General features: G+C 41.8%; 1 protein-coding gene across 1 annotated transcript in view; it reads left to right on the forward strand.

Moving 5' to 3' along the window:
* The window catches only part of Galnt5 (polypeptide N-acetylgalactosaminyltransferase 5), a 50,515-nt gene that overhangs the window by 19,563 nt on the left and 11,610 nt on the right, over positions 1 to 19,342 (forward strand). The window contains exons 4-7 of the mRNA XM_003478576.3: positions 12,236 to 12,371; positions 13,222 to 13,341; positions 15,338 to 15,455; positions 16,254 to 16,577. Of these exons, the coding sequence (XP_003478624.2) occupies positions 12,236 to 12,371; positions 13,222 to 13,341; positions 15,338 to 15,455; positions 16,254 to 16,577 (698 nt within the window). The remainder of the gene's footprint in view (positions 1 to 12,235; positions 12,372 to 13,221; positions 13,342 to 15,337; positions 15,456 to 16,253; positions 16,578 to 19,342) is intronic.

The raw sequence follows: 19,342 nt of genomic DNA on the forward strand, positions 1-19,342 counted from the left end.
GAAGGTAAGGGCTTAGGCTTTCAGGGATGTCATGTTTAACCAGACAGCTGAGGGTAGAAAGAACCACGACAGTTATCACATAGAACATTATGAAGATGATCTTACGCATGATGTGGGAGTCTCTAGGAAAGACTGTCAAGAGTCCTGCTGTAAAAATGATCATTAATAGAACGTAAGAGATTAGGAACCAAATTGGATAACAAAACATGACTTAGCCTGTTAACTGTGAGTGATGTGAAATCAGGATGGGAGTCCAGCAACTTTGACTGCTGTAGGGGTAGCCAAGTAGACCAGGTAGGGGCCACTCCACCTTGGTTGTAGTCCTGTGGATTTAGAACATTTGAGATAAATTAGATCTCCTGGGGATATGGGAGGATCTGGTTTGGCCTCTCCAGAGGGTTGTGGAAGGCAGAGATCAGCATGTTGTTGCAACAGGTGTCAGAGGAAGGAGAAGACTGGGACATAGTCAGCCAGGGCAGGGAGATTTGGGGGAGTAGGAGGATTGTGGAGTAAGAATGGCCTGCCGTACATAAGTTCAAAAGGACTTAAGAAAGTAGGAGCCCAGGGAAGTGCCCTGAGCTTGGCTAAGGCTAAGGGCAAAAGTTGAGGCCAAGGTTGGTGTAGTTCTAAAATGAGTTTTGTAAGGTGTGTCTTTATGAGGCCATTTGCCTTTTCTACTTTTCCTGAGGATTATGGATGGTTTGGGATGTGTAGGTGCCAGGTGATGTGTAAGCTCAAGGATACCTGTTGAGTGATCTGAGAAATAAAGGCGGGACCATAATCTGACTGAATACTCTCAGGTAGACCAAACCTTGGAATGATTTCTTGTAATATGATTTTGGTAACTCAGTGGTTTCTCTAGTTGTGGGAAAGGCTTATATCCATCCTGAAAAGGTACAAACAAAGGTGAGAAGATATTTGAGAGTCTTGTGGTGGGGCATGTGTGTAAAATCTATCTGCCAGTCCTGACCAGGGGTGTGTCCCCAAAACTGATGGATAGGAAAGGAAGGGGATCCCATGGGTCCCTGAGGAGAGGTCCTGGCACAGAGATCACAGGTATGAGTAATCTTAAGAATGATAGCTTTTAGAGAAGGGTGTGTGACTATTGAGGCTAAGAGTTTGTATAAGGCCTGTAATCCTATATGAAAACAGTTGTGTAAGTCAGTGATGATGTCTGAGACCTGTTGATGTGGGAGAACAAGTTTAGATCCCTGAAAAATCCATCCCTGAGTGTTTTGTGTGTAATCTGGTTTATGAAGTAGCTGTAACTTCTCTGGTGAATAATTGGGCTGAGGTAGACTGTGTGGGACTAACAGGAGAAGATGAGAAGGGCAGGGACCTTGTGCAGCTAACTTGGCTTGTGAATCTGCAAAGGCATTGCCTTGAGCAATAGGATCTGTAGAGTTTTGGTGCCCTCTGCAATGAATAACTGCTGCCTGCTTTGGAAGTTGGGCTGCCTCTAGAAGTTTAAGGATAAGGGGAGCACTAATGATGGGGGTTCCCTGAGTGGTAATAAAACCCCGTTCTTGCCAGATAGAGGCATGAGAGTGTAAATACTAAATGTATACTTTGAGTCAGTGTATATATTTATAATCTTGCCTTTTGCTAGTATAAGAGCCCTTGTAAGGGCAATAAGTTCTGCCCTCTGGGATGAGGTCCCAGGTGGCAGTGGATTTGCCTCTATAACTTTTGATTGGTTAACTATTGAGTATCTTGCCCTTTTTTTGGTTGTCTGTGTTTGTTGAACGGCCATCTATGAACCATGTGTCAAAGGCCAAGGAGAGAGGTGTGCTACTGATGTGAGGGAAAGGGGTGGGAGTCATCTGTAAAAACTCAATACAGTCATGGTGAGGATGGCCCTCTGAGGTGGGAGGTAAGGTGGCTATATCAAGAGGACCACTAGTTGTAATAGAGATGCAAGGGTCTTGAGAGAGAGCTAAGTGTACCTTCAACAGGTGAGAAGGGGTCATTAGGGCAGGGAGCACCTTATGTGAGATAAGGTCACATAGATGATGAGGTGAGTGCACTATAATAGATTGTCCTAATGTAAACTTTTTAGCTTCCTGTGTCAGGAGGACTGCAGCTGCAAGAGCTCAGGGACAAGGAGCCCATCCTTTTACTGTGTGATCTAACTGTTTTGACAAGTAAGCTATTGCTTGAAAAGAAGGTCCCTTTTTGTGTTCTAGTACACCTATAGCATTGTGGCCCTGACAAATAGTGTATAGGATGAAAGGCTGGGTGGGATCAGGAAGGGTAAGAGCTGGAGCTTTTAGGAGAGCCTCTTTTAATTTTTGAAAGGAGGCATGTATGGACCTAGTAGTGTCCAGAGGTTCTGATAGGGGACCCTTAGCAGCCTTGTAGAGGGGTTGAGCTAGGGCTGCAAAGTTAGGAATCCAGAGATGAAAGAAATTAGCTAGACCTAGGAAAGATGTAACCTGCTGTTCAGTTGTGGTCACCTGGAGATCACGAAGAATTGCCTTACGATCTGAGGTGATGGAGCAAGTGGTGGGGGTGAGAGCAAGACCTAGGTATTTGACTTTTGGGGGGGGTATCTGGGCTTTAACAGGAGAGACCCTGTATCCATGACTAGCAAGGAAATTAAGAAGACTGGCTGAGTGGTGTATGGCTAACATATGGGATGGAGAACATAATAGGAGGTCGTCTATGTATTGAAGAAGAACACTAGGTTTGAGATCAAGTTCTGTGAGGTCAGTAGCAAAAGCCTGACTAAAGAAGTGGGGACTATCTCTGAACCCTTGGGGGAGCACTGTCCAAGTAAGTTGTTGAGACCTGAGAGTGTCTGGGTCAGCCCATGTAAACGCAAAGAGGTTCTGGCAATCAGGGTGTAGGGGGATAGTGAAGAAGGCATCTTTAAGATCTATAACTGTAAGGTGAGTAGTGGAGGGAGGGATATGAGAGAGCATGGTATAAGGATTTGGCACCACTGGGTGAGTGGGGGTAACAGCACTGTTAATTACCCTAAGGTCCTGTACCAGGCGATAGGACCCATCAGGTTTGAGTACCAGGAGAATGGGAGTATTGTGGGGTGAATGGGGAGGTTTAAGAAAGCTGCTTAATTATGGGTTTAAGTTTCCTTAAATGTTGGGGAACTATGGGGTATTGGGGAACACAGGGAAAAATTGAGGGATCCTTGAGATGGATTAAAACAGGCATGGCATGTGTAGCCAGAGTGGGATTGGTTGTGTCCCAAACCACGGGGTCAACCAGAGAAGGAGGAAGAGGGGGGAATGGCTTTGTGATGCATTGTGAGGCTGTTTGGAGGATTAGGGCTGTGGGGAGAGAGAAAGTGAAGGAAAAAATAAGCTTTTGTAGAAGGTCTCTACCTAAAAGGGGTGTGGGACATGTTGGGATTACTAGGAAGCTATAGATAAGAATCTACATGGGATAGGCCCGGTCTGCAAAGGTTGATTCAGCTGGCTGTCAACACCCTCAACAGAAATCAAGGACTTACTACAGGGTCCTGAAAACTCAGGAAGTACACTGTAAGTCACCCCCATATCCACAAGCAGAGATATTATTTTGCCTGAGACCTCCAGAGAGACTCGGGGCTCCAACAAGTTTACCAGAGTGGGGGCTGTGAGCCCCGAGCCCGATCAATCTTCCTCAGCATGTCCGAGCAGGTCAGTCAGTGACAAATCTGGCATTGACAAAGTCTCCTGTGAGGGCGAGGGATTAGAGGATGGCCTAGCCGCTTGCTGGCATCTAGGACAATCGCTCTTCCAATGCCCTTTAACATTGCAGTATGGGCAGGGCCCAAGAGGAATGCCAGGGTTAGGGCAGTCTTTTGCCCAATGTCCTTGTTTGCTGCATTTGAAGCACAGTCTGGGCGGGACTCAGGCAGCCACACTTTGTTGTGGATTTTTTGTCTTGGGAGATCCAAGTGCCACTGCTAAGAAGTCAGACTGATATTTAGCAAACTTTAATTTTTGAGCTTGTTTTTTCTCTTTTTGAATCTTATCTCTTTTGTTGAAGATACGGAAGGCTAATTTAAGTAGATCCCCTTGTGGAGTTTGAGGGCCATGTTCAACCTTTTGTAATTTTGCACGAATATCAGGAGCAGACTGTGAAATAAAATAAGAGATAACAACAATCATCCCTTCATGAGAGTCTGGGTTTACATTAGTATACTTGATTAAGGTTTCCTGAAGCCGATTTAAAAACATAGCCGGGTGTTCCTTAGCCTCCTGGACTGGTTCTAAGAGCTTGTTGTAGTTAGTATGTTTGTGAGCAATCTTATTAAGGCCCACAATCAGACACTCAATCATCTTATGTAATTTTTTTGAACCTTGCCATTCTGATAGTTCCAGTCAGGATCTTGGTCTGGCAAAGCCACAGGCCCAAGGTCGTTTTCAGTGGTGTTTGCCCTATGCCTGCATCAGCTTCTTCTCGAGCTACCTGCCACAGCTGATTTCACTCTTGTGAGCTAAGGGTGGTATTTAAAATCACATAAACATCTTTAAAATGTAAATCATAACAATTAGTAATAAATTCAAATTACCTGATATAATTCTGTGGGTCAACAGAGAAGCTGCCTAATTTATGGGTAATCTGAGAGAGATCAGAAACGGAAAAAGGCACATGTATATTAACAAAGTCCCTCTGGGCCAGCTTGCTCATGAAGTGGTAGCAGAGCTTCAGGAGAAGAATGTGGAGGAAAGTGCCATTGGGTAGCTATCCACCCGGTAGGCATGTGTGAGCAATTATCTGCAGAGCAGCTATAGAGCGGTTGCCGCTCACCCTGGGACGAGGAAACACAGGCAGATGGCATCTCACTGTATGCCTTGCAGCAAGAGGATTGTTGCCGGCAACTGTCATGTGGACTGCAACAAGGCGGCTGTTGCTGTTCACAAGAGGAGCCACAAGGGGGCGCCCATTGACCACGAGACCCAAATGAACATGGCAGCACCCTGTCACCATGTGACCTGCCTGAACATGGCAGTGCCCCATTGTCACGGCAACCGCCTGAACATGGCGGCGCCCTGTCACATGGTAGAGGGCTGCCACATGGCCACTGTTCCCAGCTCAAGCTGGAAAAATCACGCTGCTTGCTGGAAGGGCACAAGGAACGCAATCTAGTGTGGTGGATGGGTGGCAAGAAAGTGTTAGAGGGCAGAGCAGAGCTGCTGGGAGAGGCCTGTATTGTGAAAGGTGGAGGGAGAGAGGATCATGCAGTGAGAGGTAATTTTGGTGCAGAGGGACCAGGGGCAGGGGAAGGGGATGGCAGTGGGGAGCAAAATAAGGATGAGGAATCAATTTGGGGATATACAGGGGGCAGTGAGGGCCAAGAAGAGAAAATCGGAGGGACTTCTTCAAGCATATCCTGGGAACAGGATGAAACAGATTGGGTCGCGGTAGAGCTAGCCAAGAGTATTTGCGTGAGATTACAGGACTTTAATGAGAGAGGGGCGTGTTCTCAGAGCTAGGAATGCCTCATTGTACGGCAGCTCTATCACACTGTCACTGGCTCGGCAAAAATCATACAGTGTTTGTAGGATGGAGACATCAAATGTTCCTTCCCTAGACCAATGCTTGCCGAGGAGTGAGTACGTGGGCCAAACTTCCTGGCAGTAAAAAGTTAATAGTTTAGTTTTCATGGTACTTTTAATTTTTAGGGTATGTAAATTGGAAATTAAGCATTGTAACGGCCTTTTTGGGAGTTAGGAAATGTGTTTCCCATGACTGGTTCAGGCAAGAAAAAAACCTTGGTCCAGAGAATAAGGCATCACTGATTCTGTGGCACCACATGGCGGGGCTAAGGTTCCAAAAACTCATATATTCTAGTCATCACTGAGAAATTTACAAGTGGGGTTTGGGTGAGGACAGTAGCAGTTTTGCCAGTGAAAGCGCTATGCTTCTAAGGGAAGCGAGGGATTTTTTCAGATTTTTTCAAATCTCTGCTTTGGGCTATCAGAACCCAAAGAATATGAGAAATTTTAGTGTGGACACAGGCTAGCCCAGAAAAAAAAAAACCCTGCTCAGGGCTGTCCTAAGGACATGAAAATGCCAGAGACCCACACAGTGGGGCCTGGCCCAGTGCCACGAGTTTCCCGGAGGGTGCTCACCTGAAATCAATCTGTTTGGTGGTGTGTGGAGATGGCCAGTGACAAGTGAAATGCTTCTCGGGAGAAGAAAAAGCACAGAATTAAGCCAGGATGTTATCCAGTTTGTGAATCGCCTGGGGACTCAACTGGGTGTGTGTCCCAGGAGTCAATCTCCTGCCGATCGAGTCACGGCACCAAATGATAGGATTATTTCCAAAAGATGAAAAGTATTTCTAAAAGATGAGAAGTATAAAACAAAAAGAGGCCTTTACTCTGAGAACACGGAGAGAGATGACTGGCACCCCGGCCACTGAAGTCCAGCGATCTCTCTCTTGCGGACACGTGGTGTGGGGGCATATAAGTAGTCTAAGCTTAGGGCAGTGCCCTAAGGCCATTAGAGATGCACAGGTATTTCATTGGCACACGTTTGGCGCCAGGAGCAGATTCCAAAGGGTGGGGGGATATAGAGTTACAGGTAAATCTCTAGGGGCAGGAGAGGCAGGAGCTCCCTGATTCCGGCTGAGGTCTTTTCTGGCTACAGTGTCCCATCTGGACCAAAACCCTTTCACTGACCAACACCTAGATTTCCTGGAAAGCACCAGTGGGCATCTTTCTATAAATTTCTACAACTTGTTTCTGCTACGGGTTAAACAAGTGGTTCTTTCAGTGTTACTTATACATCATGCAAAATAAAGTATCAAGCTAAATCCACATCATTCCAGTACTAATTAGTGCTGGCAGCAATATTGCATGTTGGTCAACTAAATGTAAGTAGGGAGTCCATGCTCGAAAAGAAGCCAAAGCTGTTTGGCACACTGAGAAGGACTGGGTTAGCAAAAATAAAAAATATTAAACTACAGTGAAACCCATCTGTAAACAATCCAGCATTACTGGAATCTAGTCTTAGGAAACATAAAACCATGCCAATTTCCAACCAGTATCAGATTAATTATTCTGAGCTTGAGTTTAAACATTTATTAAAAAATAAACAATACTACCCATTGATTGAAAATTTATGTATTAGAGAGATCTTAGAAATATCCTCATAAGACAGACCTTAATGAAGTTCAGTAGAATTGTGTGTAACTTCAACACTGTCCTAAATCCACTGCTCCTCTCCACCTCTCAGCATCAGCTGCACTGTGTGCAACATCCACAAACTGTGTGCCACCAGGAGAAATCTTGCCGAGAGACATGATACCAAGAATTCCTTTTCATCTAACAGAGTCCTGAGCTCTTTGAAAGTAAAATGCCTGGGATTAGAAGGTTGGCATTTCAGCACAGGATTCAGCTGCTCCTCCCCCAAACAAAACTATGTAAAATTCTAGGTTGTGTTTAGGGCAAATGTGAATTCCCTCAGGTCCTGGCAACAACTGAATGAGAATCTTTGCTGACATCCAGGCTAGGCAAGAAGTGAATGCAGACAATCCCAGCTGTCACTGAGGACTGAATAAGTTGTTCCAAATGCCTTTGACCCAGCAAGACTTCTCTAGGGACGGGGCAGGTAGAGCAATAGAGACCACTCTTTTTTAACTCGGGGTCTGAATGGACCACAAGTAGAATGGTGAGAGAAAGAAGGCTGCATTTAACAGATGCTGTGCCATTCGCCAAGTAACCTTTGCAAGCTATGTATACATGCCCTCTAGGTCTAGATGTTTCATGAAATTTCCCATCACTGGGGAGGCACCCGTGGAAGAGGACATGGTAGGGCATAAATTAACCTGTTCAGGCTGCAGTAGCAAAGCACCTCAGACTGGGTCGTTTCTAAGCACCTTCCACTTACTGCTGATAGTTCTGGAAGGTACAAAGTTCATGATCAAACAGCTGGGTAGATTCAGTGTCTGAAAAGATACGCCCTTTCCCTGAAAACTGGCACCCTGAGCGGGGAGTGGTGGGACACACATGTAATCCCAGCACTCGGGGAGGCTGAGACAAGAGGAACACAAGTTGAAACTTAGCCTGGGCAACTTAATGGTTTGGCAAGAACTTGATAGATAAAAATAAAAGAGAAAAAGGGCTGGGACCATAGCTCAATGCAAAGGCCCTAGATTCAACCCCCAGTACTAAAATAAAATGGCATCTAGTTACAGCTCCGTATGCCAGGAGGCCAAAACCTCACTCGAACTTTTTTGTTAACTTGAAAAAAATGTATTTTAGTTATACACTTAAAAAGCTGTACCCAAAAACTTGTAAAACAGTTGTAAAACTGAGAAAGCTTTCAGGGGCAAGGAAGGGTGAAATATTTGAACACTGGGGAAATTAGAGAAATAAAAACAGTATAATGTTTTAAAAATTAACTATTTCCAAGTATAAATTTTATAAAAAGAAAACAAATTCATGAATTACTTTGAATGCTAAATAAGTATCCAGTTAATAAACTTAGACTTAATATCCCTAGTCAGCACTGGAGGGATATAAAATTGGATCCATTCGTGTGTAGTTTGAAAGAATGTGCTCGTTAAATAGTTCTTAAGACTTGTACACATTTCTCTAAAGTGTGCTGTAGCGGAACACCCATCTGTGCAGATATTTCTCCCTTAATACCACAACTTCTAAAAAAAATCAATGATAAAATAAATCATAAGATGAAAGAATATTTTATAAGATATCTGCACACATGAATGATCTCAAAATGTACAAACACCTCTGTAAACCAGTATTGTATCCATGCATATGTCAAATTTATTAGATTCTGAAACTGTATCTAAGGAAATCTTTCCTATACTCTCTCAGTGCTTAATATTAAAATCGAGACTAGTACAGGCCGCACACTTCAAGTGGTCAATCAGCTGTTACTGCTTTATACACATATTTGCTTTAGGGCATGATTTAATGTTCCATCTTCATGAGCAAATGTTTCCTGAAATATATCCCTTTGAAGGGCAAAAATCAGATTTGTGACTTTGTGCAGTGGGTGCTGTGCTAACATGGTCCACATTACTGGGTGTGACATGGAGTCCAAGTTTTTGAGCCTGAATGTGAAAAATGCTTGAAGCCTGGTTCCAGATTTTGCTTCACTTGTGTTACAAGTACTGTACTCAAAGCAGTTTGAAAACATTAATTTGATATCAGTAAATTCAGATGCTAATTTTTATTTACTTTTTCACAAATTATATTTAAAGCGATGGGCTTTCTAATGATGTCATAGTAGTCTGGTACCTGGATTTTAGAGACCAGTTTCCAAAAAGGCCAGTTATCACCATGCTGCAGTAATCCTACAAAAAGTAGCTCAAAAGTAGGCAATTTATGAAATCCTCCCTGTTGGCCAAAACTCCTTCAATTCAGCGGCATTGGAGATAGCTCCATAGACTGTCTTTTCCTGTTTCTTTTCTTGGATTCGCTAACCTGGAGACAAAGTCTTGAAGTGATGTTTAAAGATCATGACTCTTCACCTAACTCGGTGGGAGTAACTGACACTGGGGAAGCTGACGGTGTTCTGGTGTGTTTCTGGCACTTCTGCCTCTGCATTTCCTATGAAGGCTAAGGAGTCCCACAAATACAGCTGCTTGCTCTGTGCCACAACCAACAATTCTTGAAGAGTTAGTTTCTGCAGGGGGAGCAGATCTTACCTTTCTTAGGTTTCTACCAGTAGTTCTAGATAAATCAGTACTTTTTTGGGTGTATTCTGCTGACTGGAGGGTATCTTCTAGGATCTTGTCTTTGGCCACAACTTGAGGAGGAAGAGCTGAGTGTCCCTCTTGTCTTAATTGGCAGCCTGACTTGTGGTCTTCCTCATTTTGGTGGGCTGAGTTCTTCCTCTTCTTTTTTAGGGGGCCAGTTCTATGCAGGAGGGCACCACCTTCACAATCGAATCATCTTCAAAGGACTCACTTGGGGAGTCAGATTTTATGAGAATTTGAGGAGTATATATGCACATAGAACAGAACAGGGGCGACAGCCTTTCATTACCAAAAAAGTGCTGATCTCCTAAAAAATAATCTCCGCCAGCATGATTAGGAGATGTAACCAGTATCTTCAAGAGAGGAGGCTACAGGGGAAGTTTCTGCTTAGCAAGTTTCCTTCTGCGTAGGAGTTTTTTCTGCCTAAAGAAACTTTTCAAGAACTCCTCACCTAAACTTTGGATAAAGTTCAGACCTTTATCCTCATACAAAAATTCTATTGATGGCCAGGTAATTAATACAATGCTGAATTTCACTGACTGAGAGACAGTTCATAGATTTAGTTAATCATGACATGTCATCCATGTCATGGATGCTCATCTTGTTTGAAAGCCCTCCTGAACTCACAATTCTGCCTCTTTCTTGCATTTTTAAAATAGCATAAGCTATGGGGTGACCCATCGTTTTTCTAATATTACCACTAAGTAGCGGGGCAACCTTGAAAGATGTGGGCAACCTTATTCTAATTCATTGTTCTTCAATTTCCTTATCTTTTCTAAAATTTAAATTTATTGGTACGTTTTAGGTGTACATAATGATTATATTCATTACAGAGAATTTGTACCTGTACATGACATAACTTGATTCTATTTTTCCAGCTCTCCTCCTCTCAACCCTCTTATCCTCCCTATTTACTAACATCGTGCTTCTATCTTTTTCTTCTTTTCTCATTTGTTTTCTTTTCCTTTCCTTCCTTTCCTCCACTTCTCTCCCTAGCTCCCCTTCCCATTTGAACATTTTCTTCCTATTCCACAATATCTATTATACATTTTGGTCCTTATTTACATGTTCAATTTTCCTTATCTTTTAAAGAGGGATACAAATCAGACTTACTCGTAATTTCGTGGCAAGGATTAAAAAGAGCAACGGTGTAGAGTGCTTCAGTCTGGGACAGGCAAACTCTTAATAGATAGTAACCGATGTTAGCTGAGCAGCCAGGTATTGGAGTAATCAATGAAAACAATAAGGCAAAACGAAGATGACGGTCAAGTCTTCATTGCTCGCAGCAAAAGTATCAGCAAGTGGGGAAACAGAAGGGGCTGGCTTCGTCCATGGGATGGCTCAGCATGGCGGGCAGAGCAAAGCAGAAATCAGGATCGTGTCTTTGCTGACAGAGCACTGAAGTCTGAGTCACAGTGGAAAAAAATAGGCTCAAGACCAACTCCATTTCCATTAGCAGAGGCCTTGACAGAGGCTGTGACCAGGGAAAGGCCTCTGAAGGGAGGCAGCTGGACCAGGAATGCAGCTACGTGGAAGGGCCAGAGGTAGTGAGAGCTGGAGCCCTTGACAGCAGCTCCCAGTGGAGACTGCACTGCCCCGGCAGGCACCACATCTGGGCGGAAGGGCAGCTTTGCATCCTGAGGTCTATCAGGTAGACACCTCATAATTCCTGTGGATGGATGAGAGATCACAGGGGATTTGGGCTAGGGATTGATTATTCAACTTACCAGTAATCACACACACACACACACACACACACACACACACACACACACTCCCTCCACTTGTATAAGATCATGTAAAGCACTGTGTATGCAACTGAGTTTTCATCAGAAGGCTGAGAGTAGTACTTCATGCAACAGGGAAAAATAATTTTGTGTAAGTATTTCTGTCTCCCAGTTTCTTTTTTCTCTCATAACACCTTTTATAAACTTGTTAAGATACACACAATGTAAAATTAGCCCTCTTAGTCATTTTAAGTGTAAGTTCAGCAATTTATACTCATGCAACCAGTCTCTAGAACTCTCTTCATCTATCAAAAATAATACTACTGTATACCTCGACATTCCCTGCTCCCCTGTCCATAACACTTCTAACAACACCTCCTGCTCTTCCTAGTTCCTCCATTTTAATTTATCTTGGCTCATAATATAGAGTGGGGTTTTTTAAAAATCATTTTTGGGGGGAAATTATGATTTTCACGTCACTCTGATTTTCCAAAAAGTAAATTTCCACACCCTCCACACCCAGAATGAATGGTACTTGCCTCCTTCCTTAAAAGGAACTTTAGCAATGACCCAAATTCTGAGCATTCCCTTCAGAATTGCTTCCCACTCTAAATAGTTTATCAGATTTTTTCCCTTTCTTGCTAACCATGGACGATACTTACCCACCAAGCTTTTACGTGCAGAATTTCTTCATATCATTATAGAATGAGATTTCAGGCACCAGAAATTCAATAGGAAGAAAAGATTTCTGGAGCGGTCCCCAAAACTGCTGTGCATGAGGTATGCACTCACTAGATCATATTTTCAACTTTGTTGTACTCTCTAGGTGATGTGTTGACATTCCTAGACTCTCACGTAGAATGTAACGTTGGTTGGTTAGAGCCTCTTCTGGAAAGAGTTTATTTAAGCAGAAAGAAAGTGGCCTGTCCAGTAATTGAAGTCATCAATGACAAGGACATGAGGTAAGACTGCATATCCCCTCAGTATCTCTAAGTACATCTCTGCCCACAAGCAGTAAAAAGTGCTGGCTTTAAGAGGAACATTTTTTGAAAAATCTAAGCAATCAGTTGTTTACTTATTTGAAATAAATGAAAATATAATAGGTACTTTGTATGTGGTACTCATTATCCAATAATATATTTGGTTACTGCTAACTCTTAATACCAATAAATTTCACCATTTATTATCAAATTCATCCCCTTTTATATTAAGCTGAATCCTAAGCTTTATTTCCCTCAATTTGAGTGTTTCTTTTTTGTGGCCAACATATTTGTGCTTCTAAATTGTTTATTTCTTCCTCAAAAATGGCGAGGGTATACTCCAGCATGGTGGCACATGGGTGTAATCCCAGCACTCTGGGAGGCCAAGGAAAGAGGACTGAAAATTCAGTCTACCTGGGTAACTTAGTGACCCTCAAAATATAATTTTTTTTACCAAAAAAAAAATTGAGATCTGGCTCAGTCCAAAGGCCCTTGGTTTAGTCCCTACCACCACACACACACACACACACACACACACACACACACGCACGCACACGCACGCACGCACGCACACAAAGACAAAGCTATTATTGTTTTTAAAGTATAAGTTAAAAGCAAGCAATTTGGTCAGCTAGCCACCAGTACAAATTGCACTCATAAATTTTCTTGATTGAAACTGTTAAGTGATGCTGATCTAAAATCGCCTACCTAAGTACCTGTTCTGTACATGAATAAGTCATGGAGCTAGTTGATGAAGCATATAGAGATACATGCAATCTCAAGTGGTACTTTGTTCTTTGTTATTGTGCTTGTTTGTTTGTTACTGAATTAGTTACATGACAGTGGACAACTTTCAAAGAGGCGTGTTTGTGTGGCCCATGAACTTTGGTTGGAGAACAATTCCTCCAGAGGTCGTTGCAAAAAACAGAATTAAAGAAACTGATGTAATAAGGTAAGTATGTAAAATATAAGACTAGAAAGCAATCATACATTTTTTTGTAAAGGTATAGAAAATTTCACCAAATGGCTCTAACCTATCATTCTTTGAACATCAAGGATTGTTAGTCTAGCTAAAAGATTATAAAAGCAAATTTTTCCTGGGAAATTAGTTTTCCACTAACCAAAGTCATTTTTAAATACCCAATTGAACACTATTCAGCCATGAAAAATTCAGCTTAGAAAATTCACTAATACTCTTCCTGTTCCCTGGGATTTGTAGCTTAAGAAACAAATTGTAACCTAAGAAACAAATACTGGGTCCATGTGCTGTATTAACACACATAATCTTAAATAAACATGAGTAAAATTAAAAGAGTAAATAATGGTGATAGAAATATCATTATAATAATAGCTATAGTGAGATTGTCTTTCACAGTCAAATCCTACGCTCTCCATGGGACAGGCGCCAAATTCTGTAAATAAATTAAGAGACAGACACAGAAGCTAATATGAATTAGAATTTGGGCTTTATTACTGGAGGTAGATAGATTCAAGATCACTGGGTGGATTTAAAGCCTAAGTGGTGACTCTTGTCGCTTGCCCCGAGTTCAGACCTGCAGGACAGGCAACAGCCAGCCCTACGCAGAGCAGGAGAGTCCTTGTGCCCTCCTGGAGAAAGAACTCGAGCAAGCACAAGTTAGCAAGCTGTGCCCTGCAGCCTGCTTTCCCTTCGGAAATCACTTCTCTCATGCCTGGCTTGATATTTCCTGTGTGGATGCCCCACGGAGTGAAGAAGTTCTACCATTCACTGTGCCAGGCATTCAACCTTCTCCTTAGCCCTAAGAGAAGTGGTCGTTTTCAGTTTAGGGAGATGAGGATATTCATACTTAAAGAAGTTAAATAATTTTCCCAGGGATACACAGATCAGAAAACAACAACTTGCTATCCATCTCAGACCTTCCTAAATTTAACACTCTTTTTCTAATCCCAAACCTAAAGAACTTCTCTTTTTTTTTAGAGTCTCATTTTATCAGTCAGTTTAGTGGTTGAGTTGAAATTATACTTAGCATATGTTAGGAAGAGAATGCATTCTGTGTAATCTGGTAGGGAGGACTGGCACACAGATAGAGTTAGGTACATAACTGGCAGACAGGGGCAAGGGTGTGAGGCAGGAATTTTCTTACCCTTGAGGGTACTATGCATCCTGAAGGCAAAGCAGGCGCTCCATAGGAACCGCCTTCCACTGGCTGAGTGGTGACCACCACCGGAAGTGATCAGCGCTGTTTCTAACTTCTTCCTAAACTGTGATCAATAAGAACGTCAAGGCTCTGGAGTCAGACTCTTCTGAATATCAACTTTACAATTTACTTGCCCTATAAACTCAAATTACCTTGAGTCTGTTTTAGTTTCATAGGAAGACTAGCAGAAGTTACCACCATGAATTTTTTGGATACTTTAAGCACATTATATTTATAAAGTGCTTTATTCGTGGCTTGTTTTCCACATAACAAGCCGTCAGTCCAATTTGCCTACAGTTGAGTGCAGTACCATGTAATGGCGGAGTGCAGAATCAAGAGAGATTTCCAAAGTGTGAACCTCAGATGTGTGACTCACTCTCTCTTGACCTAGGGAAAGTTTCATACCTTTTCTGCACATGATTCGGTTTCTTAAAAATGATGCAAAATTTTTGCCATACTTAAATTAATAAACAGATAATACAACAGTACCTGGTACTTGGTAACCCTAAGAAAGTCTTGTTAAAAGAACATCCTTGGAGAGTCAGTGTCAGAGTTAGGACAGACAAGGAATTAGTTTCAGGTTACATCTTTCTTTGCTGACTTTAATCAAGATCTGGCACCAAAAATCTAGCAATCTTGTCAGGTTTTGAAGGTCTATTTGTGATTCTATCCTAAGACCTCCCTAACTCTGGAGCAGAAGCACAAAGGTCCCATGCTACAAGTTGAGTTCCTGTAGACGTAAGTTTAAAAAACCATCTTTTCTTTATGTAGGTGCCCTGTCATGGCAGGTGGATTATTTTCTATTGATAAAAATTACTTTTTTGAACTTGGAACCTATGACCCTGGCCTTGATGTTTGGGGTGGAGAAAATATGGAGCTCTCTTTCAAGGTATCACCAAGTCTTTTTTTTTTTTTTCAAATTTTCTATACAATTAACATTGTATCATTTTCATTGGTTTAATTTTACTAGTATAGATTTCCTGCCTTTCAGTATAAATGCAGTGGGATTGATACTTGATGCAAAATAACACCCCTAGGATATTTCTCTAATATATTGACAATCCTATAATCAATTGGTAGTGGGCGATTTTGGAAAATGCATGTGACAGAAGAGGAAAAGAGGACCTCTGGAAAAGGCCAGTGCAGGGCGGCTGTATCCCACAAGCAGTTCCTTCGGGGACTTCATTCAATCATTTATACCATCATTGATCAGCAGCTAAGTAACTCTTAGCAATGACCAGAGTAGAAACATCTATAAAGCAGCTGGGATTGCATGGTCTACATTAGAAGAGGTGTGACTCTGGAATTTATGCTGACGCATGGTGCGTGCCACAAGCCTAATGGATCTCCCCAGGATGAGAGGAGGGGAGGGTAAACAAATTGACATTCATTCAGCTTTCCCTGTTCAACCACAACAGGCATTCACGTTATGCTTTATACTTTGGGATTCCCGGAAGATTTCTTTAGGGGGGAAAGATAAGGTAATCTTGATGCAGTCCACCATCATAATTAACAAAACTAAAAGAATTTGTTGAGTTTTACTTTTTATCACAGAAATGTTTTCCCACTTGAAAGTAATGCAGCAAAAAGACAGAAACAGTTGCCAGGTGTTTTCTGACCACTGTTGATTGCCCACAATTTGTGAACACTTGTTTGATAATTGCTGCTTATCATCAAATTGTTCCAGGTGTGGATGTGTGGTGGTGAAATCGAGATTGTCCCCTGCTCCCGGGTGGGCCACATCTTCAGAAATGACAATCCGTATTCCTTCCCCAAAGACCGCCTGAAGACGGTGGAGCGGAACCTGGTGCGGGTGGCTGAGGTCTGGCTGGATGAATACAAAGAGCTGTTCTATGGCCACGGGGACCACCTCATAGACCAAAGGCTGGATGCCGGCAACCTCACCCAGCAGAGGGAACTGCGGAAGAAACTGAAGTGTAAAAGCTTTAAGTGGTACTTGGACAACGTCTTTCCTGACTTAAAGGCTCCCATTGTGAGAGCTGGTGGTGTGGTAAGTTCAGCTGGCGATTTCAGATCTTGCTCTGTTTAAAAAAAAAAAAAAACTTTCTAAAATGTGTAGGTAAAATGAATCATTTTCTTATGTATAAATACCAAATATGAATACCAATAAGACCAAGCACAATTGGTGATTAAATAGAAATAAACCTGAGGAGACAGTCATGTTCATTGATCAATTCAACAGACACTGCTGTGCATTAGGAGACCAGGCAATATTTCAGAAATGGATTGCAGAATGATAAATAAAGTACACTTGATATCTTTCTTTGGAATTTAAAGCTGACTTGGGAAGAAAGACAATAAACAAGTAGTAGATGTCAATATAAAATGTAATCCTTCTCATTTAGAGAACAGGCCACAGGTGGAGAATCCTTCCAAGCTAGTGTGATCAAAAATCTCTCTGAGGGTGCCGTGGAACCAAGTCTGGAGCCCTAAGCGCCAACCAAACTCTAAAAAGAGAGCTTGGTAGACAGGATAACCCTTGCAAACCTTCAAGACCAGTGCAAGCTGAGGGCATTCCAGAAGAAAAGGAAAGATGAGTCTTGTTGGGGCGCACAGAACAGAAACCAGTACCAGACGGAGATGGAAAGCGAAGCAGCAATCAGGTCACACCGGTTTCTGTAGGGAGAATAAGGAGTGTTCTTCCGTCCTTCCTCTGAATGTAGAGGAAATTCATTGAGCAAGATCAGGTACTGGGAGCACAAAATTTAATCAGGATTTAAAAACAAAATCTACAGCTTCAAAGAGGGCTTGAAAATAACAGAAACCATTGGGGAATGGCAGATAAAATTCCAGAGCACAAAAAGTGGCCTGAAAAGGGAAAAATGCTAAACTAGATGTGTTGGATAAGTGCAAATCCAAGAGAAACTCGGGCAGTCTGGAGAAAAGCCATTTCAAACGTGTGCTAGGAGTGAGACTCCTCAGAAGAGGACGGGAAGGTACGAGGCGCTGAGTGGACCACAGAGCAGGTGTAAGGCTGTGTACGGGGTGGTTAATCAGCCCTTCCACTCTCTTGTATCTTACTTCTAATTTTATGTTTATTCGTGAATACTGAAAGTATCCATTTGTTTTCTTTAGAAGTTTCCTATTTTCTTTCTTCATTCATGTTCTCAGATGTGACCAACAGTAAGTCCCCTTTTTGGGCCACACATTCCTATCCAGTTCTTCCCAGAAAGGGAGTTGCACAGAGCAGCCACTCTCCTGCAGGTCAGAGCTCCTGCCAACAAACACAGCTCTGCCATTCCCCTGGCCTGAGTAGGGAAGTCCAGGCAGGGTATTAAAGGCAGGAAACTAGTCCGAAGAGTGGTTCTGATGGTTTACAGACCTCAAGTGATAAGACTATGTGGCTTGTCTATATATATCACAATGCATTATTTCCTTTAAAATCGCCACTTTTAAAGCTCAAAAAAGAGCAGCTCTTTCAGGTGGCGCAACCTAGTATTTTTTACCCCAAGTAATTGGATTTGTACATATTGTTCAAAAACACTATGTCAATGTATACACACACACACACACACACACACACACACACACACACACACACACACACACACACACACACAGTTTTTAGTTGCGTCCCTGAAACAGGAAATAAAATCTCACTCAATTTTTCCTTTCCTAACAGAATCTCAGCTGGAGCATTACTAACCTTTAACCACCAGAGGGCACTACAAAACTATCTTTTAGCTTCGCTGTACTGTTGAGCGGGTAGTTGCAAGTGTGGAGAAATACATCCATATGGAAATATGACAGTGAAGCCCTTGAATTTGTGTGATTAATATGTTAAAGTGATAATAAACTAAATGTTAAAAAGGAGTTCCCATAAAATTGGCTAGAACTCTCATAATGAAATAGGCTTTCCTGCTGCTTGGACTATAATGTGTCAAAATGCAGCAACTATTTTTAAAATGATTTTAACAGATCCTTTCCTTTGTTTGTCCTATTATTTTGGTTTTTTTTTTTTACTTTCTCTAAAAAAATGTTAATAAGCATATCATTTGCTTCCCCTTGAAGCAACAACCAGAAAGTTTTATTAGTACTTTTTAATTCAGAGTAAGTTAACTAGACCCTTGTTTAAATAGTCCTGAAACATTCTAAGAAAAGAAGCCCCACATCTTTCTGTTTCATATTCCATGTTTTCCTGTCTTCCAGTCTATCTACTGAAGAGTTTATATCCAGGGAAAGTTCTTTAAAAAAATAAGAACAATTACTTATTAAATCAAATATAATTGACACTAATAAATAAATTCACTAATAATGCATTTTTCATGGAATTACATTGTTAGCTAACAATGTAATTGTTAGCCTAAAATTTAACAATTGTATAATAAACTGTGGGGAATTTCTGCATCCAGAGTTGGAAAATGAAATAATTTAATATAGAAAAATTGAAAATGTGTGTACTGCCTGATTTTAAAAGTTGTGGGATGGTTGAAATGGCTTACAATAAAATTATGGAAATAATTATTTTTAAAAAGAAAATGATTTAAAGCTATTCATAGTGAAATGAAGAATAACAGTTCTTTACCATCTATCTAAGACAAGAAATAATTTTTGCTAGTAAGTAAAAAGGTTTTCGGATGAAGTGAAGGAGAGGGATATAGGAACAGAACAGTTTTCGTTTTTTCCCAATTCCTTTCCGGGCTTGGGAAAGAAACTGCATAAAGTAAACACTGAGCAGTGAGTTGAACTAGGGCTTCCCGCACACTGCTCTGAACGTGGGTTGCTCTGCTAGGGTTCCGTAGTGAAGCAGGTTTG

Source organism: Cavia porcellus, unplaced genomic scaffold (assembly GCF_034190915.1).
Source record: "Cavia porcellus strain 051 isolate PalLab524CR breed Dunkin Hartley unplaced genomic scaffold, mCavPor4.1 scaffold_12, whole genome shotgun sequence".
NCBI lineage: Eukaryota > Metazoa > Chordata > Mammalia > Rodentia > Caviidae > Cavia > Cavia porcellus.